Here is a 25,236-nt window from a genome sequence, read left to right on the forward strand (position 1 = left end):
CTTCCTCTACCATTAGTATGCAGAACAGGGGTATGCCCATTGGGAAGGCCACTCCAGCTGCTTAATCCTTCTGAACACGTGGGTGGAGGGCGGGGGTTGGAAAAAATTTGCGTGCACCTAGACTGACAGCACTTTGGTTAAGCATAGTACAGCAAGAAAAATTCAAATAAAAATAGTCATCAAACTCCAAAAATCTGTTACTTTGATATCCGGTGACTTCAGGCTGTGCTGCACCTAAATTGTTGCAATGATTTTTAAAAAAAGGTTCCAATGAAATATCAACAGGAGGGTGACCTTATTTAGTAGGAGGGAAGGGGAGGGAAAGAGACAATAATCAGGGTATCCATATACAAATGTCATCCAGTCTTTTTAAAGCAAAAAGACCAACTTTACAAAAAATAGAATTCAGTCCCCATTTTTAAGGCATTCTGTCCTTATTTTTATGTTTCTATTATAAATTCCTATGACTATATTTATAATGGAAACTGCCTATGTAAACTTGTCAAGCTGAATTACACCCTCCTGCCAGTGGTGTTGCTGCTGTAAAAAGTTGACATGGTGCACGTGGATGTAAGATTTTTAATATACAGATTAGTGGTCCCCTCATGCACAGTATAAAACATTAAGGAGTGAAATAAATAAGGACATACCATTGTACCTTTTTAAAGAGAAATATAATTCCCCTTCTTCCCCCCCCCCCCCCCCCCCCCCCTTCCCTGAAGGCATAGATGCCTTGCTAGAGTATGGTTCTATAAACTCTAGTCGCTCTCCAATATCTCGCAATGGGTCATTCTTCTTGTGCAAATCTAGGCAGCGAGGATCGGCAGGCTAATTGGGTAGAGAGCACGACAATTCACAGTCAAGCTGATTTTGTCCTCGCTCAACTTCATAATTCATGTGAGCATTCTTCCTGAATCCAGGAACATAATCATCTTTCCCACCACCCCGTTTGAGATCAGACTGTACAGATGAGCAATCAATCTTGCCACTCCTGCAGCAATAATTGTTCTCCCATGGCATGGTCCGGAGAAAAGTTTTTTTTTAAAAAGGCATCCAATTTTATACTCTCAACTCCTCACGCACCCACTCCACCTGTCCCCTGCTCGCAAACTTTCTCGTTGCTGTCTCTGACTCTCCCAATGATTCAGAAAAACAGGCAGATATTCCTTTTTAAATAAATCTCTGCGACTTTCTGTGGTTTGGTTAAGAGGTACTATTGCTGTAAAGATTTTTTGCCAAACATGCACACACAACCATAAATGTTAATTTACCGTATCTCATTCTTTGATATTTTCCTCTACCAGTCCCGCTAGGGAGTTTACTGCCAACTGAACCATTGAGGAAGCTCAGTTTTATTGATTTTTTTTTTTCCCTGTGGCAAAGAAGTATCTTGATCCATGGGCTAAAGACCTGTGCTCACTAATGTTATAGAATGAGAAAGACTGAACTACCACTATCTCTCCCATCTTTTGTGTGTTGTGGGCAATGTCCATTCTCTGGAGAACACAAAACTATTGGACAGAAAAGGACCAACTGGTCTATCAAGCCTGCCCGATATAGCCATGTGGTAATTAAGTATCATGACCCCGACCCCCCCCCCCACCCCCCAACACACCCATCCACCAGCAGCCATGTGATCTTTTGGGAGATGCAAAAAAAGGCTAAAAGAATCCCTGCGCCGCTTCAGGGAAAATGAATTCTGGGAAATTCCTCTGACCCCCGAAGGCAATCAAAATGAGTTCTCAGAGTCCACAGTGAAACATATGAGACTAATATTTTTCTGATTGTGATTTCCATTTGTATTTTGTAGCAAAATACTAAACTATATGTAAAAAATCTTGCATGTGTTAATGTACTTCTTGTCTCAAAAACTTTGCTACTTGTTATTTTTGAGTAACATTTATGTCAGCATTTCAAGGTCAACATTTATGATAATTCCCTATTCAGTGTTAATAGTGGGCTGTCATGGTACATTTCCAGGCTCCTGTTTCACCATCAGGCTGAGGCCTGCTTCCTCCAATTTGATAACCCTAGCCTTCCTCTGTTTACGAGCATTGCATGCCCTCAGGCAAACTTTATTCAGCCTCCCTCACTTGTTCCAGCCTTCACCTTTAAGCGAGAACGTCACTTGCCTGTCTCCCTACGGTCTTCCAATTTAGCTCGCGCCATTTCACCGCTGGATTTCTTTCACTGCTCTCCTGCCCCAATCCTGTTGATCACGCCACTCAGCCAGCCTCACTGGCAGAAGGGTGCAAATACAGTGTACCAAGTTTACATAGGCAGTTTCCATTATAAATGTGGACATAAGAATTTATAATGGAAATATAAAAACGAGGACAGAATGTATCTTTGATTGCTTCCAAGTGCACATTGCCATGGGAGATTGACTAGTATTGATCTATCAAAATGTATGCAGTACATGTAGAAAGACTGAATCTAGCTGCTTTAATCATAAAAGTTAATTTTGGCTTTACATTTGTGCATTTCTCAGTGCAGACATGTTAATCTATAATATTCTGAAAATAGCCACCCTGCAGCAACCCCATGAGGTTCATTGTCCTATTGATGGAATCTAGTACACTAACTTGATACTTTGCTCTAATTCAAATGAACACAGTGCTTGGCACCATTAAAATGTGATGTTATTTGAGTATTGGGAAGTGATAGATTGGGAATAGTTCACTTGTGGAAAAAGATCGGGAAAATTCTCAAATGAGAGGTGTTGAATGCTCTTATTGGTTGTGTGTGTATGTATTTATCTACAGATCACAACAATATTCTTTTCCCCAGAATGAATACCCCTCACCCTGATCAACGCAAACTACAATAAAAGTATGATTTACTTTTCACCTGAGCATTAATTGTCTGTTTCGTGGTGGCTTTTTCAGCTCGATTTATAATCAAGCTTCACGGGTTACTATTTGTACCAATTTTTGGTACGCTTCTTTGTAAGTGAAGGATTGTTTTTGTGGAAATAATCTCAGCCTAACTCCTGAGGGCATCTTCACCAGTATTACATTGGCATGGGGCAGAGCCATGCACTACCCACTACACTTCAAACTACTACCATGCTGCTCGCAGTCGCATCTGGCAAGGCATTTTAGTAAGAATAACCCGCTGTGTTGTCTTATTTACAGTAAAGTGGGGCGGCAGTGGCACTGCAACTACATAGTGATTGTTGTCTCTGAAATTCAGACCTATATGCTGGACTGCAGTTATGCCTCATCCCTACCACATTGTAAAATGAATAGCATCTTTAAAAATTGTGCATAATTGGGACATAATTTTGGGGTGAGGTTGGACTATAGGAACAAGCTTAGGCAAGATAAATTGATGGGGCAAATACTTTTTAAAAAAAACAGTAGATTACAATATTGCCAATGAGATTATGTATGACCAGATCAGTTTGGATGCCCCATCCTATAATTTTTTTGGAAGTGCGGAGTAGCCTGCAACAGTCTTGTTATCTAGATGAATGATTGCTTGGGATGATGGGTGCAGATTTTATAAACACCCTTTAAAATCAGTGGAGCATTTGTTGCTCTTTAGATAATATAAAATGCATTCTACTAGCCACATTGAATATCTTTCCTTTGAAATGCCATTATCCAATATGCATTTTCCATAGGTTACCAGAAGTTACTGAATTTTACAGAAGCTCTCCAAATGTTGACCTAATGGATTTTAACTTGACTTATTCAGAGGTGGATAAAATAGATCTGTAATTTCTTGCTGCAGGCAGAATTGAGAAACTATTTAGGCATCTAAGCTACTAACGAGCAGAATAACAACTTTTGGGTGGGAAATTTGTCCAACCTGGAGGCACATCTTTTCCATTTGAAATTTAGACATACCAGCTCTGGGCTGCTCAAATGAGAACCATGGTCCACCACTGACCACAAGACCTTCTCTTCGGGTGAAGGTTGGGGGGTGGTAGATGGAAGCTGAGGAGAGCAGCTGGAGCTTGGACATAGTTAGAATTAGAGCTAGATGTGGCTAGAGTCAGGACTTGGCATGGCCAAGCTTCTAAATATTTTTCAAGATTTACCTATACAGGGAAAACCTTGCATTGCTTTAGTTCTGGATTCAAGTTACATCACTGTTCTACTAAACTGAGAATTTGATGTTGAAGATCTTATGAAGTTGTTAAGCATTCTGATATTGGAGATTTACTTTTTTATATTAAGGCTCTTAAAATGGCCAGTTTAGCATTATGAAAAGTAAAACTAGAGGACTCAGATCGTTTCTATTTGTGACATTTGTGAGAAATTTGCTGAATGGAATGGACATCTTAAAGAAATATCCATCAATATTCATGTTAACATTTGCTTACATGAGCTGTGTTTCACCAACAAGTTCTCTTAATGGAAGAAAGGTTGGGTTGAAGTCACAGTAGCTGGAACCTGAGCATATCTGATTGAAATGAAGTGAGAGGCCAGAGAGTTTTGACATCTTTGTCTTGAGCTTTTAAAATCTCTAATAAAAACAGATAGGTATAACTCAGAACAGATTTTTTACAAGCAAACTTTAATGCTATGATTTATCATTAATGTCTTTACTGTCTTTTGAATGCTAATATATAGTGGTGCTGGTCAGACTAACCTACTTTTCCTTGATTTCTAGTTGCAATTATGTGGCTTTCTGACTCATTGCTCCCCTTAAATGCAGTGTCTGTAAACTAGCCCAAGGCTGGTTGTGTAAGTGAATGAATGAAAGAGCTTGCATTTAAGAGACCTGGAAATTTCTGGCTGCTGGAATGAAATGTGTGTTGATGCCCAAAATGAAGAATCATTTAAATAATCTACAAGATTGCTGGACAAATCGGGACTGTTTTGCAGTCTTTTCTGTTTGCTGTCATGTTGTGTAAAATTCTACTTGTCCTTTATGCACTTTGTATTGACAGTGATCTTTCATCTAAAATATAATCAAGAATTTTACAGCACAAAAGGAGGCTGTTTGGCCCATTACACCCGTGCTAGCTCCCCAAAAGAGTGACACTCTCGCTCTTTCCCTGTACCCTTTTACATTTTTCAAATATTTATCCACTTCCCTTTTAAAAGCCATTACGGTTTCTGTTTCTATCATTGTTTTTGCTAGGGCGTTCCACATCGTAACAATCCTGTGCATGTTTTTAAAAAAAAAATTCTCCTCCTTCTCCAATTGTTCCAGTGGTGATATAAAATTTATGCCCTCTGGTTACTGATTCATCAAACAGTGGAAATAGTATTTCCTTATTTACCTTCTCAAAACCCTTAATTTTGAGCACCTCTATCATCTCCTTTTCAGAACAGTTTCTCTGTTTTATATCTAATGGCTCTCATCCCTGATATTATCTTAGTTAATCTCTTGTGCACCATCCCCATAGCCTTGACATTGTTCCTAAAGTAACACACCCAAAACTGGACACTGTATTGCTATTGCATCCTAACCAATGATTTGTATAGGTTTAGAATGATCTCTTTGCCTTTGTGTTCTGTGCCTCAGTTTATAAAACCTAGGATTCCATATGTTTTTATTTTACAGTCTCTTTACTTGCCCCCTAATGTTTAAATATACATTAAAAAAAAATTTAGAGGGCAAGTAAATTTCATATGCCATCTTTCTGCCCAGTCTATTAACTTGTCTATTTCCTCCTGAAGCTGCTTACAGTCCCCTTCACAGTTAACTGCAATCCCATATTTGTATGTAGATATTGATACTGTGCCTCCTTACCCAAGTCAAGACCACTTGTATATATTGGGCTGGAATGTCCTCGATCTGGCTTAGGCCAAATACACTGGCATTTACACCAAAATTTCCTGAGAATCTCATTAGCATATATCCAGTTGTGCACGCACAATTCCCTTCAGAAGCAAAGTTATTTTCAATATATTGGAGATGGGGATTTGGTGGACCCTCTTCCCAGACGTACAATAAAATAATCCTATACAGAGGATGTGTTGTGGGGAGCAATGAAAGATACTCAGTGTAGCTATGGTGAGATTGACTCATAAATGACTGAATCATAAATAAATTATATATATTTCCTTAATACTGCTTGTGATCTATTTCTAAACCTTTTAAAAAAAATATATATATATATTAAAAAAATTATGTAAAATCTATTGGTCAGCGTGAGTTCATTGGATCTGAGCTCAGCTCCCAAATACTGTTATACCACAAAATACTGGTGAGATTGTCCTGACTAGAATCCCTAAAGGGTGCTGGTGGGCTTTCTGCTGTATAAGATTTACTGGATAAGTAATGGACGTCACTAGCGTTCCATATTTAAAAATTACTGCTTTCTAAAGTAGACCATTGTTACTTTCAAGCCCTAATATCAAAGCAACTGTACAATGCTGGCTGTTAAGTATTGGTTTTCAGGAGCATATAACTGTGGCTGAGTTCTTCCACTCATCTGTTCAAATTGTCTGTATTGAAGACTTTTAATACTGTTACAAGTCGATCTGTTCTATACGCTAGTTTGAGGAGAGAGGCAGTGATTAGAATATTTTTGTCTGTCATAGTGAACTCAACATTTTATGGAAGGAAGAGGAAGCAGTTTGGGTATGAAGTTTTGCATTGATTTGTGTTTTTTTGCTGCAGAGTAGCGAATTATCAGGATAATTTAGTGTGTTAGAAGAATGGTTTACACTTGCTTCGCTGTAATAGATGTGTGTCATCACCATGATGTAAAGTGACATCCGTGGATCTGATCTTGACTTTTTAATACATTGTAAAAGCACTAAGGCAAATCATTATGGGAATGTGTAAGAAAGTGCTGGTTTCCTACCCTTTTTTTGAAGTTTACCTGGAAATGATTGAATCAGTGTGGTGTTACGTGCATGTAATTGATTATTTTCTCAAATGTATATTTTAAAAACTAATTCAAAATTAAATCATCCATGGACATCACCAGTTGCCATTTATTCCAATTAATTACCTGATGCGGACCAGTGAAGTAGCAGATTTCTGCCACTGAATTTATTAGGCATTTGCGGTGAGCTGATCTCGACAGAAGGTGACAATGACAAATAAATGATTTGCATTTATATAGCACCTTTCATGACTTCAAAATGTCCCAAAGCACTTCACAGCCTATGAAATAATTTTGCAGTATAGTCGGTGTTGTAATGTAGGGAAACGCAGCAGCCAGTTTGTGCACAGCCAGGTCTCGCAACCAACAATGAGGTAAATGACCAGACAATCTGAGGTGCTGGTTGACTGTACATGTTGGCCAGGGCACCAGAAGAACTCCCTTGCTGATCTTCAAATAGTGCAATAGGGTCTTCTAAGTCTACCTGACCGGTCTTTAATTTAATGTCTCATCCAAAAGATGACAACTCTACAGTGCAGCACTCCCTCAGTACTGCACTGAAGTGTCAGCCTAAATTATGTGCTCAAATCTCTGGAGTGCGGCTTGAATGCACAACTTTCTGACTCAGGTGAGAGTGCTACATTGGAGGGGGGTGGGGGTCATCGTTGCCACTGGGGAGCCTTTGTGAACGGACTTACACTGGTCTGGCACCTGGTGTCGTGGATGGCTGTGTGGATTAGCTTTGAGTTGGAAGATCAGCGTATATATTTGCTGTTCCAACCCCAGTTAATCTTAGCAAGAAGAGGGCAAAGGAGGCAAGTACTGATGGGGAATTTCTTTGATCCACCCTGGGATGCCACCATTACAGTGGATAATAGAGGTTTCTGCTGTATTCATTGTACTGGTGGTTGTGTTTGAAATTGTTTTTGTTGTTGCATATATTCACCGCCTGAGGTAGAGGATCAAAACTGAACTAAATTTGTGCAGTTTACATGTGTTTAGTATTCCTTCAAATCATTGCAATGTATTTATATGTCAAGTATATACTTTTACTGTAAGTTTTTACATAGGGCTTTGAGCTTAATGGACATCAATGTGTTGCCAGAAGGAAAATATTGAATATAACTACTGTAGTTGTGCACCCAGAATTCCCTTCAGAAGCAAAGCTATTTTCCAATTTGGATTTATACTTTCCTTTTTATCCACTTAAAATTAGAGCAGTGGAATTTTGAGTGTGTTGCTAAATGGCCTGAAACCCTTTGTGGTCACTTTTAAACATTTAAATACAGTACCTGCTTTCAGTTTTGTAAAATCAGCTGCATTTGATCAGATTGGAATGAATAGGAATTGTCAATGAACTATGTAGTTTGAGCAGTGTATATATAATCATTAAACTAGTCATACTTACAATTGCAAATTTTATTTTTTAAAGCAAAAGGAAGGTCCACTATTTGGGTAAGGATTGCTTGTAATTAGTGGTTTAAAATAAAAATTGTTAACATTGTCTTTAGTATTCCAAACTCAATTCCATAAAAAGTAGGTCAGATTATATATTTAGCACTATATTCTCAGCAATCAAATACCTATCTTTTGAGAGAAACAGGTTTCTCAAAGAAACTTGATTCTTCATTTTGTATTGACTTTTCATCTCCTAATTCTAAAACTACGAAGATTCATTTTTTAAATGGTGTTCTATCCATTTTTGTCTCAGTTGAATTCATCATTCCTTGGCCAAGAAATCAGATGAGTAGACAACCTGTTTCCAGGTATTTGCCAAAAATGTTCTTGAGCCAAGCATTGGGAATAGTTATCTGTTTGTGCACATTGGCAACAGCCCAGGATAATAATTATCTGTTTGAGAAGTGTCCGGTCTCAATTTGTTGTTTGGTTAGCTTAAGGCAGTTGGAGCACTGGAGTTGGCCTCTGCATTACTGGATTTGTGAGGGGGAAATTGGCTAGGGTTTCTGCTTCTGACCTGTATCCAGTGATGTCAAGCGAAGTTAGAATTAGGGTTACCCACGCGCTCAATCCGAATAGCCTACAAACTTTCACTGTCTATGCTTATATATGAAAAATGGCCACTTGAGCGAGGCACAGCAGGGCATTTGGAACCCACGGATCTCTTTCCCCAGCAGCATTTAGTGTCTTTGGGAAAGGAGTGGAATAAATTGGCCAAAAAAAATAGAAGTTGTGCCTAATTTTGATGTGTATCTTATCCACGTTTTGAATAAGACGGAGCAAACTACTACTTTCACCTTTTTTAATCCACACTTTTATAATCTTGAGGCTTGCTTTCTCACTTCAAATTATAACCCTGAATGCATGGCCTGCCTGCTCACTCACACAAGGTTCGTGCTTTCCTCACCCTTACACTTGCCCAACTCCGTTTGGCTCCCTGTGCCCCAGTGAGTTGCCTTATAAATCGGATTATTGTTTTCAAATCCCTCCACAGCCTTGCCTCATTCTTCCTCAGTGATCCATATGGTATGCACATACCCTTCACTTTCCTGACTCTAGGTTACTCCTTGTTTCCTCACCCCTTCTGCATCCCCATCAGTGGCTCCTTTAGCTGTTATGACCCTGCCCCTTCCCCCATAAGCTCCCAAACATCCTAAAAACCATTTTGTTTGATCCCAACGTTTTCCCTTATTTTTGGCATTTTTTTCCTTCACCCTGTAAAGCACTCGTGGCTCTCTGTACGTAAGGAACACTATAGATATGTGATTCTAATCTCCTCTCTCAAACTATTAATGCAGTTAAAATACAATCATGGATCACAAATAATGATTTGTATAAATTGTCACCATTTGCAACCTGCTTTTTTAACTGTAATTTGCTGTGTATTTTGTGCTAGTCAAGCGTCAGAATATTAATGCTGGAAAATGGGATATTTAGCATTTTAGACACCCAATGTCAACAGCAGGCATTCCCAGGTTAGATATAGCACAGCCACATGCAGAGGCTCTCCTGCCCTGTGCCAACAATGTGTCTTAGCCTGAACCTTCAAAGAATAACCTCTACCATACTAGTGTGATATTTCAGTTTCTCACACCACTTACTCTTTGTGTCTGAATGAGATTGCTGACGAGCTAAATTTGCACCAATTTTATGATCCCACATTCACGAAGACATTGGGGGTGATTTTAAAACCCCAAGAATGGGTGGGTTGGGGCTGGGTGGGAGCTGAAAATAGTTGTTTCTTGGGTCCCAGCTTTATTTCCGGGTTTAATGTTGGCGCATAAAAATACAGGCTCCCCACTGGGAATGCAGTCTGAAAATTTTGCAGTTACGGCCCAAAAAACAACTATTGTCAACTCCCACCTGCCCCCAACCCACTCGTTCTTGGGGTTTAAAATCACCCCCATAGATTGAGAGAGCCCAAATTGTTTCACCCCATCTGGTGGGCTGGATTGGATCCCAGGTTCCAGAGGTGAAAGCACAATATGCACCATTCAGTCCTCAGCTGCAGCAATTTACTTGCCATTCATCTTTCTATCATTTTCATGGCTTAGTTGCTTTTCTTGGGCCATCCAACCCCGGAGGCACAGGCAAGAAAAGCTTTTATATAGTACTTTCTCGCATCCTGAAGGATATCCCAAAGCACTTGACAACCAGTGGTTTACTTTTGAAGGTCCCCCAAACAGCAAATTAATGAATTACCAGATAATTTGTTTTTAATGGAATTGGTTGAGGGAATAAGGTTGGCCAGGTTGCTAAAAGAACTAAATCCATGCTTCTCTGGAAAAATTACCATGACACTATTTGAATACACCAATGCATGTCGACAAGGCATCATTTTAACATCTCGTGCGAAAGACGGCACCTCAGACAATGCAGCATTCCTTCAGTACTGCACTGAACAGAGGGTCTTGAACCCACAACCTTTTGACTCTAAAGTGAGAGTATTGCCAATTGAGGTAAGCTGACACTGGACATGAGGGGAGAAAGCACACAATTAAGAGGGTAGAAACAAATGGAAGGCAAGACAGATTCTCAGCCACCAATCATTCAGTGTGCACACAGTTCAGTATTACTGATCAATCACAGCACAAAGATTTAGACGTTTCAATTCTGTTTGTTGGTTGAGATCCTGACTTGTTGCCTTTATCTTCCTGAGATGAATTGCCACAGACTCTTGTTCCCCCTCTGACCTGCATTTCTTTTTGACCTTGCCTGCGCATTCTCTTTCCTACTCCCTCCCCGAAACCCCTCCTCCAGTTGCTCCTTATCCTCGCAATGTAAGTAAATAAGCTGCTGGTTACAAAGTAGAGGGAGGAAGATTTGTGCTACACTGCGTTGGTTGTTGAAGCATGCAGTAGCTTCCTGGTGAATATTGTTGCTCCTAACAGTCCCTCACTTACCACTTGATTTGTATCAGGTCTGACACCCCACCCACTGCATGGTTGTGATTTGAGCAATTTGATTATGCAAGCATCTAAACCCCCCCCCCCCCCCCCAAAAAAAAAAAGGTCCTCAATGGGTTTCAGTGGATATTCAGGAGAGCACTGTACTGCCCATCTCAGTATTTTTACATCCACTAAGCCATTTTAACAGTGACTTTAATATGGTGGTTTGTTGCACCATGTGATGTTTGTCTGGTTGAAGAAATCCATCCTATGTTTGCATCTGAAATAAATAAATACAAAGAAAATGGTTGGTTATAAAACTTGTAGGCTGCTCACCTGCAATGCAGTGCAGTCTTTCTGCAACTAGGTGGTAGAGCATTTGCTGCTTGTGCTGTTGGAAGATTATCAGCTAGGAAGCTGATCACTGCCTGCAGTGCACCCGGGCAGAGGCAGCTGAAATATTTGTCGATGGCTTTGCAGAAAATCTGTGATCTGACTTCAGGGTTGCCATCTCCAATGGGTATCAGAGCTTCATGCAGGTATTGTAAATCGTATGTAGTCTAACTATTTTAAGAATGCTGTTGAATGGATGCTTTGCTATAGCTTGTGCAGCTAGTTTTCAAATGATCCTATTAAATAGGACAAGATCATTAATTGCCAGCATTCATGTTTTTTAAAAAATCGTTGTGCAAATAGATTGTAACTGATTTTATGGGAAATATGCAGTAAGACAGGTATGGGTGTGTACAGGTGCAGCTCACCATAATAACTCATTTTATCTATAGCTGCTTTTTTGCAATCACCAGTGAATTGATATTCAGATCAGGTATACTGCGGGGAAAGCGGTGTTTTGATGAAGTGTTCGCGTTTCCATGTAAGCACTGACCTTAGCAGTCATAAGCAGGTGAGCAGAACTGCTAAGCCTTTATATACGTGTAAGAAAAAGCTACGTGAGCTTGATTTTTATTGGACTTATTTTCTAGAAGGGAGGAATGCAACCTTGATATGCAAACACTTCGCTATTTATGTCAGTTAATGCTACTACATTCATTGATCTATTTGTTCTAGTTCTCTGGTTATTGTCATTTTATTGGTTGTATATGTTGCATTTATTTTTAGCTGTGTTGCAGGCTTGTCTTTTGTTTCATGGTGTGGGGGGGCAGGTGCTCAAGCATTTGATTGTCAGTATACAGATGAAAGCCCTGTGTCTTTAATATTGCTTTCTCTTGTAGACCACAAAATGGAATACTTCATTCTCGGCAGATTATAATTCACATTATTGAACATTTAATATGCTTTGACATAAGTTAAGCACACAACATTGGACTAAAATATAAAATGTTTACATAATGCTCAGGATGTAAATTGTAATCTGAAATGGGACAGTGTGGTTAACATGATTAGACTGGGCGGGGGTGGTTAGATGTTTACTTCAAAATATAGAAGTTTTGATCATTTGGAGCCAGAGGTCATGAGCACTGTCTGGATGATAATTGGAGCAGTGAACAGGAATTTGGGTGAAGGGGAAAGATGACAAAGCTTCAAAGCCATGTTGAATGAAACTTTGCAATACTATTGTTTGCAGCTACAAAATGTATGACAAAAGCTGATTGTACTTCAGTGTAGAAATATTAACTTTCTCCCTTAATTTGCAATAGCATGATCTTGGTAGAGAAGTAAATTACAGCAAAATTGGAGAAATTTAAAATAATTCTAATATCTGCCTTTTGAATTGGAAGTCTGTCTCGTTTTCAGGAAGCTAATTGTATTGGAGGCAGTAACAAATTGAGCACTGAAATTTTAACGTGCATAAGTACAAATATAACTAATCTTTATGGGATTTACATTTTTATTAATTGCATTGCATTGCAGTTCTATTTGGTGTGCACCTTGGTTACACCTGCTCAAGTGATGCAGTAGCTGTAACTAAGTCAGAGAGGTTTTAGATAAGGGGGTACTTGGGAGTACAGCTTACATTTCCAAAAATTTGTGACTTCAGAGTTGGAAAGATGTTCTGGATTGACTCCAGAATTTCTTCATTTCAACAGTAGCTTTTTGAACTCCCATGTGTTGTATCCAGGCATGTTGGCAAGGTTTGCTGTAACATGTATAGGTGTTCCAAGTCCATGAACTAGGCATGTAAAGTATCAATTTTAAAATGGAAGACTTCTTGGCCCACTCATTGACCTGCTCAAGTAGGCATGAGGATGTTTTTTTTTTGGTGCTCAAATGTGCCAACCAAAACATGTCTGCAGGTTATGTCTTGTAAAATTGCACTCAGTGAGTAGGATTAATGCTGCATTCAGTGGCTTGGCTCAGATCATAGAATTACATGACTGGGCTACTCCATTCACTATGCAAATAGACTGTCTGGTACCACACTGACCAGGAAAGTCTCAAATTTGACTCCTGGCCTTTTGCCAGCAGGGGTAATGATGGGGTTACTAAAGGTTAGAGAAGGGAAATTTTGCCAGGGTTCCTGCTCCTGATCACCGTCTGCTGACCGTAGGAAAGTAAACATGTCATCTAACTGAAGATAGGATTGGGCTTGGTTGTGACTTTCTTTCACCTTCAAGGTTTTGAATAGCCCATTGGTGCTCATGTCTAGACATGCAAGCGAAGAATGTTCACTTTAATCAGGCAATGTGCCCTAGTTTGTCACTACCTTCAGGATAGGAGGGGAAGGCATAATGTATTTTATTTTACAAAGACTGCAAATATCTAGAAAATATCTTATACAGATTTTGCTGTTAGTATTGTCTAGATCACAAGGTGGAATGAAATTTTCAGTTATTTAAACTGTGTGAAATATTATCGACCACTGAATGAGTTAGTAATGCTTCAGAACACAATGCTGTGGTTGTCTAATGATGGACTTTTCAAAGCAAGTTCACCTTTTTTAAAAAAAAAAATCTAATTAAAAATAGAAGAGATAGATTTTTAACTCTAGTGCCAATTATGTAGGTTTATATTGTAAATGTAGTACACACGTGTTCATTTTAGTTTTTTTTAAACGAGCAGCGATTGTTTCTGAATACCATATGGCTGTCTTTGAAGCAACTTTAATTGCTCAGGACATACTAAAATTAGAAATTGTGAACAGTTACAGCCCCACTTGTGCATTTTAATAATGTGTTATTAGCTTTCATTCTTCATTTCACCATAAAATGCAAATAAGTTCAGGTTGGGAGCTGGAATATCATGAAGGATGCAGCTGTTTTGGGGTGTCTCTCTACTTATAAGTGCTTTCCATCAGTTGAAAAGTGCTTTGCTGGCTTTTTTTCCCCCCCTGTCATCAGCAGTCCAATAATTAATGCTTTCATTTTTATGTGGAAATAAAGTTGCCACTGTGGTGTTTAAAAGTAAAGATGTTCAATATATCTTTTCCTACATATGTCAGATGCTTTTAATTTAAGCCTGGGCATTTATGGTGGATGATCGCCATTCATGAGGGTGGTGCGATTGATGATGCGTATATGGACTTTCAAAAGGTTGTTTTTCAGACTGGAGGGAAGTACACGGTGGTGTTCCCCAGGAGCGGGTGTTAGGACCATTGTTCTTATTGATATATATTAACGACCTGAACTTGGGTATACAGGGTATAATTTCAAAGTTTACAGATAACATGAAACTCGGGAATGTTGTAAACAATGTGGAGGATAATAACAGACTTCAGGAGAATATAGACAGGACTGGTGAAATGGGCAGACACATGGCAGATGAAATTTAGTACAGAGAAGTGTGAAGTGATACATTTTGTTAGGAAGAATGAGGAGAGGCAATATAAATTAAATGGTACAATTTTAAAGGGTGCAGGAACAAAGAAACCTGGGGGTGCACATACACAAGTCTTTGATGGTAGCAGGACAAGTTGAGAAGGCTTTTTAAAAAAAAACATATGGGGTCCTGGGCTTTATTGATAGAGGCATAGAGCACAAAAGCAAGGACGTTGTGCTAAATCTTTATAAAACACTGGTTAGGCCTCAGCTGGAGTATTATGTTCAATTCTGGGCACCACACTTTAGGAAGGATGTTAAGGCCTTAGAGAGGGTGCAGAAGAGATTTACTCGAATGGTTCCAGGGATGAGGGACTTCAGTTATGTGGAGAATCTAGAGAAGCTGGGGTGGTTCTCTTTAGAACAGAGAAGGGTAAAGGGAGATTTGATAGAGGTGTTCAAGATTATGAACAATCTTGATAGAGTAAATAAGGAGAAACTGTTTCCAGTGGCAGAAGGGTCGGTAACCAAAGGACACAGATTTAAGGTGATTTGCAAAAGAACCAGAGGCAAAATGAGGAGAAACACTTTTATGCAGAGTGTAATAATCTGGAATGCACTGCCTGAAAAGGTGGTAGAAGCAGATTCAATAATAACTTTCAAATGGGAATTGGACAAATACTCGAAGGGAGAAAATTTACAGGAATATGGATAAAGAGCAGGGATAGCTCTTGGATAGCTCTTTCAAAGAGCTGGCAAAGGCAGGATGGGCCAAATGACTGCCTCCTGTGCTGTAACATACTATGATACTATGATTCTGGAAAAATCTGATGCTTACCTTAACTTCATGACATGACATGGTGCCTTGCTCTATTTGATTCAGATTTTTGGCATGGATCAGGAGGGCCTACTTGTGGCATCGGGAGGGCAACCCACCAGGCTGGGATGAAGGCCAAAAATGAGTCCAAAGATACTTGGACTGCCTGTGCCAGTGGCACTGACTGAAAGTGGCATACCTGCTACTTGATCACTCTGGACACAACAGGGTGCCCTGAATCATTCAACTCAGATTTTTGGCCTAGTTCAGGAAGGATTCCCTGTACTATTGGAAGGGGATCCACCAAGTCAGGATAAAATACAGGAATGAGACCAGGGATACACAGACTTTCAGTGGCAGTGATTTAGACAGAATATGATGCACTATGTTGTCTGAGTAATTTGGGCATGCACACTGTTTCCTGCGTTGATTTCCTTTTTGCTGTTGGAGAATGTACCCATCATTTCTAAGCAGTGCTCAATCAGGAGGGCTGTTTTTGGCATTAAACTTTATTGAGCTATGCTCTGTCCTTAATGGTACTGACAGGGTCCTCCTGTATGCTCCCTTTTGGGTGTTGCTTTACCAAATGCTAGACAGCATCAGTTGAACTTGTGCCATTTGGTGATTACTTTGACACATGAGTTGGTGTAAATAGAGAGAAAGTTGTTCAGTTAAAGCTGGATCTAGTGCCACCCAAAAAGGAGAAAAAGCATCTGCCATTTGACGCTGGCACATCTTACCTAGACTTGCTACTTGAAAAGTTCTAATCAGTAGGAGTGCTATATGGTCCAGTTCCTCTAATACCAAGAAGCGGCATGAGGTAACTTTGCTTGGGGTGGGGGTACAGAAATGATAAACTTGCCCCAAACTGGTCGTATTGTCATCTGCTGAAGGGAATTGCAGCTGTGCTGATGAGCAATACTGTTCTCTAACTTGGTTGAAGACAGCAGATACCTCTGAGACTTCAATAAGAGGCAATGAGCGCACGCACCCCCCCCCCCCCCCCCCCATTGTCTTCTGGGCAGCAAAGTTTTGTCGTCTGACACTTTCTTGGCCAGTGATCATTTCCAGAAGTTAATTGGAAATATTGCTGCTTCATCTGTGTGAACTTAATTTCCTATAGAAGTGTTTCATTCAGTGTTCAAACCCATGGTGGGGGAGTGGGGGCATGTGTGTGTTCGTAAATGTTAAATCTCTCCTTAGCAATTTGTAAAATTAAGCAAATTTGGATTTTTTTTTTAAAACAGGATTTACCCTTGCAATATCCTTGTATTTGGCCATCATGAGTTGCTTCTGGTTTGTACCTTGACTAAAATGGACCATCTCAGCAAACCATGTCATTTTTGGTGCTCTGGTGGGTTTCTCTACAGTATCTATCTAGTTGTGAAGTTCTAGCAACAGATTTTTTTTGCAGACAATTGAAGTGCTGTTAATTGTTTTAAGAAAGATTTGGGATTTAATTTGTAAACAATTTTACAACACCAAGTTATAGTCCAACAATTTTATTTGAAATTCACAAGCTTTCGGAGGCTTCCTCCTTCCTCAGGTGAATCCACAACATTCACCTGAGGAAGGAGGAAGCCTCCGAAAGCTTGTGAATTTCAAATAAAATTGTTGGACTATAACTTGGTGTTGTAAAATTGTTTACAATTGTCAACCCCAGTCCATCACCGGCATCTCCACATCATGGGATTTCATTGGCAGACTTGCTCACTGAGCACCTTTTCCTATGCCATCTCCACTTTCATGCAGAGTTTGATTTTTTTTTTCAATTTTATTCCTTCTCGCACCACATTAAAAGGGAGTAGTAGAAGGAAAAAACAAGGAAAAAGCACAGCAGTAGTATCTGACTTTGTTGCTACAAGCTCCTACGATTGTGTGAAGGGATGAAAATCTCCTTTTGTGACTCAAACTTGGGCATTGCAAAACTGCTTCTAATTTGGCACTAATTAGCCATGTCAGTTAGACTAGTCTAGAGGTCGTTCCTGTGGGAATTTTTTTTATTCATTCATGGGATGTGGGCTTCGCTGGTAAGGCCAGCATTTATTGCCTATTCCTAATTGCCCTCAAGAAGGTGGTGAGCTGCCGCCTTGAACCGCTGCAGTCCATGTGGTGAAGGTACTTCCACAGTGCTGTTAGGTAGGGAGTTCCAGGATTTTGACCCAGCGATGATGAAGCGATTTCAAAGTCAGGATGGCGAGACTTGGAGGGGAATGTGCAGGTGGTGTTCCCAACCGCCTGCAGCCCTTGTTCTTCTAAGCGGTAGAAGTTGTGGGTTTTGGAGGTGCTGTCGAAGAAGCCTTGGCAAGTTGCTGCAGTGCAGTGAAATGGAAAAGATGGCACACTGGTACAGTACAGGGTGCGCCTCTGAGATTGGGATATGGTAGAGGGAGCTTTATTCTGTGTCTTACTGTGCTGTTCCAGCCTGGGAGTGCTTGATGCCCTATTGCCTTAAGGATGCAGCCGATGTCTTTCTGCCCGTATGATTTGAAAAAATTCTTGTTTGCCTCGTCTTCATTCTCCAAACTAAACTTGCTTTTGCCCCTTTTCAACATTGATAAATAAGTACCATTGCCTTGCTTTAGGAAAAAAAAACTTGAACATCATTAGGGGTATTTTGCCCCTAATATTTTGTTCTGTGTCTCTTTCCCCCCCCCCCCCCCCCCCCCCCCCCACCATTTTCTCTGTCAGGTTGCTTCGTGGTCACCTGACAAGATATAGTTGCTGTAGAGAGAAAATATATATATATATATTTATATATATATATATATATATATATATATATATATATATATATATATATATATATATATATAAATATATATAAATAATCAGTTATGCTATGCATCTGACGTGAATGTTCCCTGAAATTGGAGAATTGAATGAATCCCAGCATAGTAACTGTAAGCATGCTGTAGCAATTTAAGCTGCTGGATGTATTGGGGGTTCTCCAGTGGTTATTTTGATTTAGAATAAAGTTAGTGATGTCGGAGAATAGATCAGCCTATTGGTGAGCAAATATTCTTGAAGGCCAAAGATGTTTCCGTGACGACCAAGGCCTCTGGTGCAACTAATCCAGTTTGCTCCAATTATGGGCTTGTCACCTTGCGGCCAGTTATTTGCTTACTGTACCTTTTTAGCAGCAAACTTTGATCAGTTTCTAAACTGATATGTAAAGCGCACAAGCTCCTTTTAAAACATCACAAAAGAGAGCAGCAAAAATGGATGCTACATATGCTGTTGTGTAAAAATAACACAGCATTCAGGAAGGAGAAAGAAAAGTATATCTGCTCTTCCTGGAGTACTTGTATATACTGAGTAAATACAACAATGCCTAAAAAATTAATCATTGGTTTTAAAATTGCTTTACATTTTGGACTGCTGAAGCTAGCCTAATTTAACTATTGCACGCCCAGGTTAGGCTTGCCACAATTTCTTAGTTAATTTGGGTATCTTGTTATGTGTGAATAATAGAAGATTATGAAATTATTGAAATATATTTTGCTGTATCCAAAAATAGGTGTTTTTTGGGAGAAGAAGAAAGCTGGTCATTTGGAGTTTTTGAATTTAAAAAAAATGTAAAGCATTGAGTTGCCTACTTTTTAAAAACAAAAAGCAGTATATTGTGCTTGGACATGCACAGTAATTTCGAATAATTTAAATTCTTTAGCTGGTCTTTGTGTAGTGGTTGGAAATGGTCCATATCTGGATGGGTGGCAATGTGCAACTAGTGTCATGATTTTATATTGTTTTTTGCATGGTGGGATGAAGTGATTTGTATGGAGACCTGTGATCTAGGAATGTTGCCATCACAGTTTTTCTTTTCCGGTATGCCCCCCCACCCCTCAGTCCTTATGATAGTTACAAAGCCAATTAGATGCAGGACTGTGTTTTGCTTTTAGTCTGTTGGCATTCTAAATGCTATAGAAGGCAACTGTGCACATATATTTATTGCTTACAAACTGCTTCATAAAATATAACAGTACTAGCTATTCTGATGTCAATTTACCGGATGCAGCTTCTATAAAAGATTAGATCCATAAGCATTTCATGAGCTGTATCCTAGTTGACGTGTTATTGAATCTTTCAAATTAAGATTTAGGAGTCTCTAGCCTAGCTTTTGTGGAGTAAATACGCCTGACTCTGCATGCCCTGAATCTTTTGAGTTTCAACAATCTTAAAATTAGGGTTTAATTCTGCTTTATTTACCAAACCACTAGATAGTTGTTGTTTTATTCCATACAACCACTAACATTTCAATCCAGCTTCCAAAAGAAGTGGTTTCTGTATTTATATGGAGCAAATATGGTTGCCTTTACTGTGGGTGAAATGCACACTCTAATTTACATCTGCTTGAAATTGTCCCGAAAAAAACTGAGACACTCATGCCTTGCTTGAATTGTGAATATATTTAATACAGATTGTGTCTGCACTATGTTGTTGATAACTTATTGATTTACCTACTGCATGTAAATTTATTTTAATATCAAGTTAGAGTTTTAAAACACTTACTGTAGTTTGTATTTTATCTGAAGTCATAGTGTAGTTTATGTTTAAATATTATTTTAAAAATGAGAAACACTGTTTTTCTCCCTGGAGCAGATTTGTCAACTGCATCTAAGAAACATGGCTCATGGCACAATAGCAAGATGGGAATGACGCCTCTTCTTTCTCCTCTCTCCTATTGCCTATACACTTCCCAAAGGGGACACCAAGTTCCACTGAGCATTTCCTTGCAGAGTGGTAATCGAACCTGAAACCCATTACTGCTGTGATACTGTGTTGGTTCTTGAGTGCACTGCAGCATTTTGTTGCTAGCTAAAACTCATGATTTTGTATCTTGGATACAGCAGGTCTACTTTGTGATGGCATGGATTTCCAACTTGCTAAAAAGGGTTCGGTTGTAAAGATATGTGTGTGCCTCTGACTTCACCTGTGAGGTACTTTTTAAGGAATAAATTATTTTTTTTTAGGAAGGAAATCATTACTAGAAATGTTGCTATTCAACGGTGGTAAAAAAAAAACACATTGTAGAAAGATAGATTAAAGCAATTTTAGCTGAGGCTATTGAATTACTCCACTGGAGCAATTTGTAAATTAACTCCTGCTATTGTTCGCAGGCCTGAGCCTCAACAGAGAGCCCATCCTGCTACGACAGAGTCTGAGGCACAAGAGCCAGAGGAGGAAATTTTGGGATCGGACGATGAAGAACAAGAAGACCCTAGTGACTATTGTAAAGGTGAGTTTATTTCAATCAGTACCATATGCTGCCTTATCAGGGGAGTTTAAATGTAGCCACAAGTCCTGGCAATATATCCTACGAAGACCAAACAATTCAGTTATTAGACTTGTATTTCTTACTGGTTTGCCCTGTTTGAATTTTGTGGGTCTGGATGTTTGCAAAGGGGTGTTCTTCATTGTTGCTTCGTTGGTATATAAGCCCTAAGTCAGAACACCAAGATCCGTTCGTAATTTGAGATCACAAAGATAAGTACAAATGAAAGCAGCCACTCAGTTCATCCATTCCTGGAAATCTGCAATTTCTCTATGCCCCTCCCCACCCATCACGGCTATTGTCTCTTGAATGATTCCAGAATTTATGCCTCTGTTACTCTACTGGAAGATCATTCCCAGTATTGATATCTTTTGTGTGAAGAAGTGGATTTCTTGATATCAAGCTTCAACTTGACATTTACCAGTTTGTGCCTATGTTCTCTCTTCCTGGAGGAGTGGTTTAGCTTGGAATAGTACTCGGGATTAACCATTTCTATTCCACATGGTGTTTTGTATACCTCTTTTTAAAATGATACTTCAGCCTTGAATAGAAATGTATCTGTTTTTTGAACTTTTCCTCATAATCACTGATTTAGAATGCTGAGGTAAGTCAAAGTGGAAATAAAGATTTGTTCAATATGGGTATGGAGGTTGTGCCAGAGGATTGGAGGGCTTCCGTTGTAACACCTTTGTCACAAAAAAGTAGAAAGGGATAAACTGGGTAATTACAGACCATTTCGTCTTGCACTGCTGATGAATATGCTTCTGGAAGCTACAATATGGCATAAAATTAGTACTTAAAGGCATAGGTTCATTAAGGGCAACCAGCACAGATGTATAAAAGGCAAGTCATGTCTGACACATCTAATAGAATTATTTGCAAAAAAAAATGTAGTGGATGTGGTGTATATGGATTTTGAAAAGGTGTCTGATAAGGTGCTGCCTATACATTTTGACACATTAATTCACACTATTAAAGGAAATGTGACAGCAGGACTAGCAAGTTGCCTAAAATGACAAAAATGTGTAGTAATTAATGGATATGTTTTGGACTGGGAAGATGTAAGCGGCGGTGTTCCCAGGTGTGAGTGGTAGACAGTTTGTCAATATATATATAATCTGGACTCTGGTATGGGGAGCACAATATCAAAATTTGCAGAAGACTGCTTAAGAGCCTTCAGGATGATGGTAGACTGATTGGTAGATTGGTTAGATAGATGTGAAAAGTGTCAGGTAAAATTTAATGCAGAGAAATTTTGAGATGATAATAGGAGGAAGAATAGGAGAATGAATAACAAATGGTAAAATTATAAAGGGAGTGGAAGAGCTGAGAAATTTAGGGGCTCAGACACACACATCTTTAAAAGTGGGATGACCAGTTGAAGTATTTTTTAAAAAAAAAATTATATGGCATGCTAGGTCTCAAGTTAATACTGTGCAGGCTTCATCTGATCCTGTGACTTAAGCCTAAGCCATCTGTGTCGAGGACTGCCACTGGAGAATTGGACTGTTCGGTGACTCACGATGCTGCAGCATGGCAAAGTAACTGAACTGCTTTTGCGGTTATGCCATCATCTTTTGAGACGGACGGCTGTTGTAATTTCATAAAAACATTTGAAGAAAATAAATACTGTGTCATTCTAGTGAACTGTGTGCACGAATTATGTTAACTTGTCACACAGATCTATTCATTCTGTAGTCTGGAAAGCATATTCTTAAAGGCAGGTCAATAATGTGAGACTGGTCACCTTTGAAAGCACAGAAATTTGATGATTCTAAAAATATTAAACAACCGTAGAGGTTATTTTGGATACCAACCAAGCAGTTTCATTTGTGGATGCCATTGAATGTTTGAGCAGCTAGTCCTTACAGTAATTTTCTTCTACTAAAGTGAAATTTTCATCTAGGTTTCAGGATCATGTACCAGCGGTGCACCTCCCACCTGGCATTGGTTTGTCTTCTCTGTAACCTTAAACTTGACCATTTTACTATGCTGAATTATATTACCTTGGCATAATTTTCCAAGAAAATGACTTAACTAGCCAAATCATGAACTATTTCCAAGCAAACTTTTTTTTGAGTGCTTGGCCATGATAATTGGGGTGACATTGTAGTTCAGTCAACATGGTGTACACGTAACCATTTTTGACTGGCTTTATTTTTCCATTGTTGGGAATATGTTGTTGTAGTGTGAATCTCTCTCAGGTCAGTTATTAGGAAGCCAGTTGTCTCTTCCTTCTAGCTGTCAAAATGTGAAGAGATAATGTTGAGTGACTAGAAAGAGATGGCACTTGACATTGTGGTAAATGTGTTGTGCTTAAGGGCTATGGAACAAAGGTGGGTAAATGGAGTTAAGATACAGATCAATCATGATTTAATTGAATGGTGGAGCAGGCTCGAGGGGCTGACTGTCCTACTCCTCTTCCTAACATATGAAATGAGGCTGTATTCTTAAGGTGTGTGGAGATGCATTTTACTGGATGAATGAGGAGTGCCCTCCCAAGTAGTTAAATCTATCTTTCCCCAACTCTTAACTTCCTTTTTATATTTTGTAAGAACACAGCTATCCTGTTCACTTTTTAGGTTTCATTATAAAAAACTGGCAATAAAGTATAGATTTGTTTCTGATGCTCTTCATTGCTGTTGTCATTTTAATATGTAACATTGTCCTTTTTTGGATATTATAGGTGGATATCATCATGTCAAGATTGGTGATCTTTTTAATGGACGATACCACGTGATTCGAAAGCTGGGATGGGGCCATTTTTCTACAGTTTGGTTATGTTGGGATATTCAGTAAGTCAGATTTAACTAAATTGCCTTTAAATCTCAATGCGATAACTAGCTTTCTGTGGTGGCTTCCATGTGGCAGATGTTTTAAGTATCTTATGCAATTGATCATTACTGGTACATTTTAGGGTTCAAAACTCAACTGACATGAGACCGACTTGTGAATGGGAAGGGGGATAAAGGGGTGTCTTCTTCAAAACTAGTCCAAACCAACCATATTTAACTCTGAGATTGTTGGCAGATCTCTACTGCTGCATGGCATAATGAGCTTAACTTCATGCTTGGTTTGTAACTAAGGCAGTTACAATCTTGTTTTCAAGGAGAGCTGCCTGGATCCAGCTGATCCATAATTTTGGGGAAATCTGCAACCGATTTGTTGATGTCCTAGTATGTTGTCTTTGTTACAGTTGTCTAGGGCTGTGCCCTGCTGAGCCATTTAATACATGATTTTTGGGTTTCATTTTGGAAGATAAGCGAGAGGTATCTTTTTCATTGTCATCCCACCCCCACCCCTACCACCACTGAAACAATTGGTGACTGACCAGTTGAATCAAATCCAAATTCATAAGTGTGCTTTAGTTTGGGTCAGTTGAGATGGAGTAGGAGTGAAGAATATTCTAGATCCCTGTGTGTATTTGTACTTCAAGACCTCAGGACTATTGTGTTTCAACACTTTAATTTTAAAAAGAACAGTTTAAGCTTGAAATATTTCTGAGATGTGGCAAACTGTTCTATTGTAGAGTCACTTTCCTTGTGTTTAGTATGCAAGTGGTGGTTAGATGATCAAAAATGGAAGATTATTTCTACATAATGCTTATGTTGAAAGAGGTATTAAACTACTCTAATTCTTGATTTAGGGGGAAAAGGTTTGTTGCCATGAAGGTTGTCAAAAGTGCTGAACATTATACAGAAACTGCGCTGGATGAAATCAAACTACTGAAAGCAGTAAGTGTCCATAAGTTTTTGGACATGTCTAGTGATAGACATTGTCAATTTTAAAAAAAGATTTCTAACCTTAATCACTAGTTCTGACCCTGTCAGTAGTCGTCATTGATGATGTAATTCGGCCACGTTGTCAATAGTTACTCCCATTGCAGTATTGTTTTGATTGTTTCTAGTTATACCATGAATCTCCTATCATATATAGGATCAGGAATAGGCCATTCAGCCCCTCGTGCTTGCTCCGCCATTTGATAAGATCATGGCTGATCTGTGATCTTACTCCATATACCTGCCTTTGGCCCATATCCCTTAATACCTTTGGTTGCCAAAAAGCTATCTATCTCAGATTTAAACTTAGCAGTTGAGCTAGTATCAATTGCTGTTTGCGGAAGAGAGTTCCAAACTTCTACCACCCTTTGTGTGTAGAAATGTTTTCTAATCTCGCTCCTGAAAGGTCTGGCTCTAATTTTTAGACTGTGCCCCCTACTCCTAAAATCCCCAACCAGCGGAAATAGTTTCTCTCTATCCACCCTATCTGTTCCCCTTAATATCTTA

General features: G+C 39.2%; 1 protein-coding gene across 1 annotated transcript in view; it reads left to right on the forward strand.

The window, feature by feature from the left end:
- The window catches only part of LOC137344478 (SRSF protein kinase 1-like), a 63,930-nt gene that overhangs the window by 18,106 nt on the left and 20,588 nt on the right, over nt 1–25,236 (forward strand). The window contains exons 3-5 of the mRNA XM_068007471.1: nt 20,796–20,914; nt 23,637–23,745; nt 24,597–24,684. Coding sequence (XP_067863572.1) covers nt 20,796–20,914; nt 23,637–23,745; nt 24,597–24,684 — 316 coding nt within the window. The remainder of the gene's footprint in view (nt 1–20,795; nt 20,915–23,636; nt 23,746–24,596; nt 24,685–25,236) is intronic.

The sequence above is a fragment of the Heptranchias perlo genome, chromosome 27, assembly GCF_035084215.1.
Source record: "Heptranchias perlo isolate sHepPer1 chromosome 27, sHepPer1.hap1, whole genome shotgun sequence".
NCBI lineage: Eukaryota > Metazoa > Chordata > Chondrichthyes > Hexanchiformes > Hexanchidae > Heptranchias > Heptranchias perlo.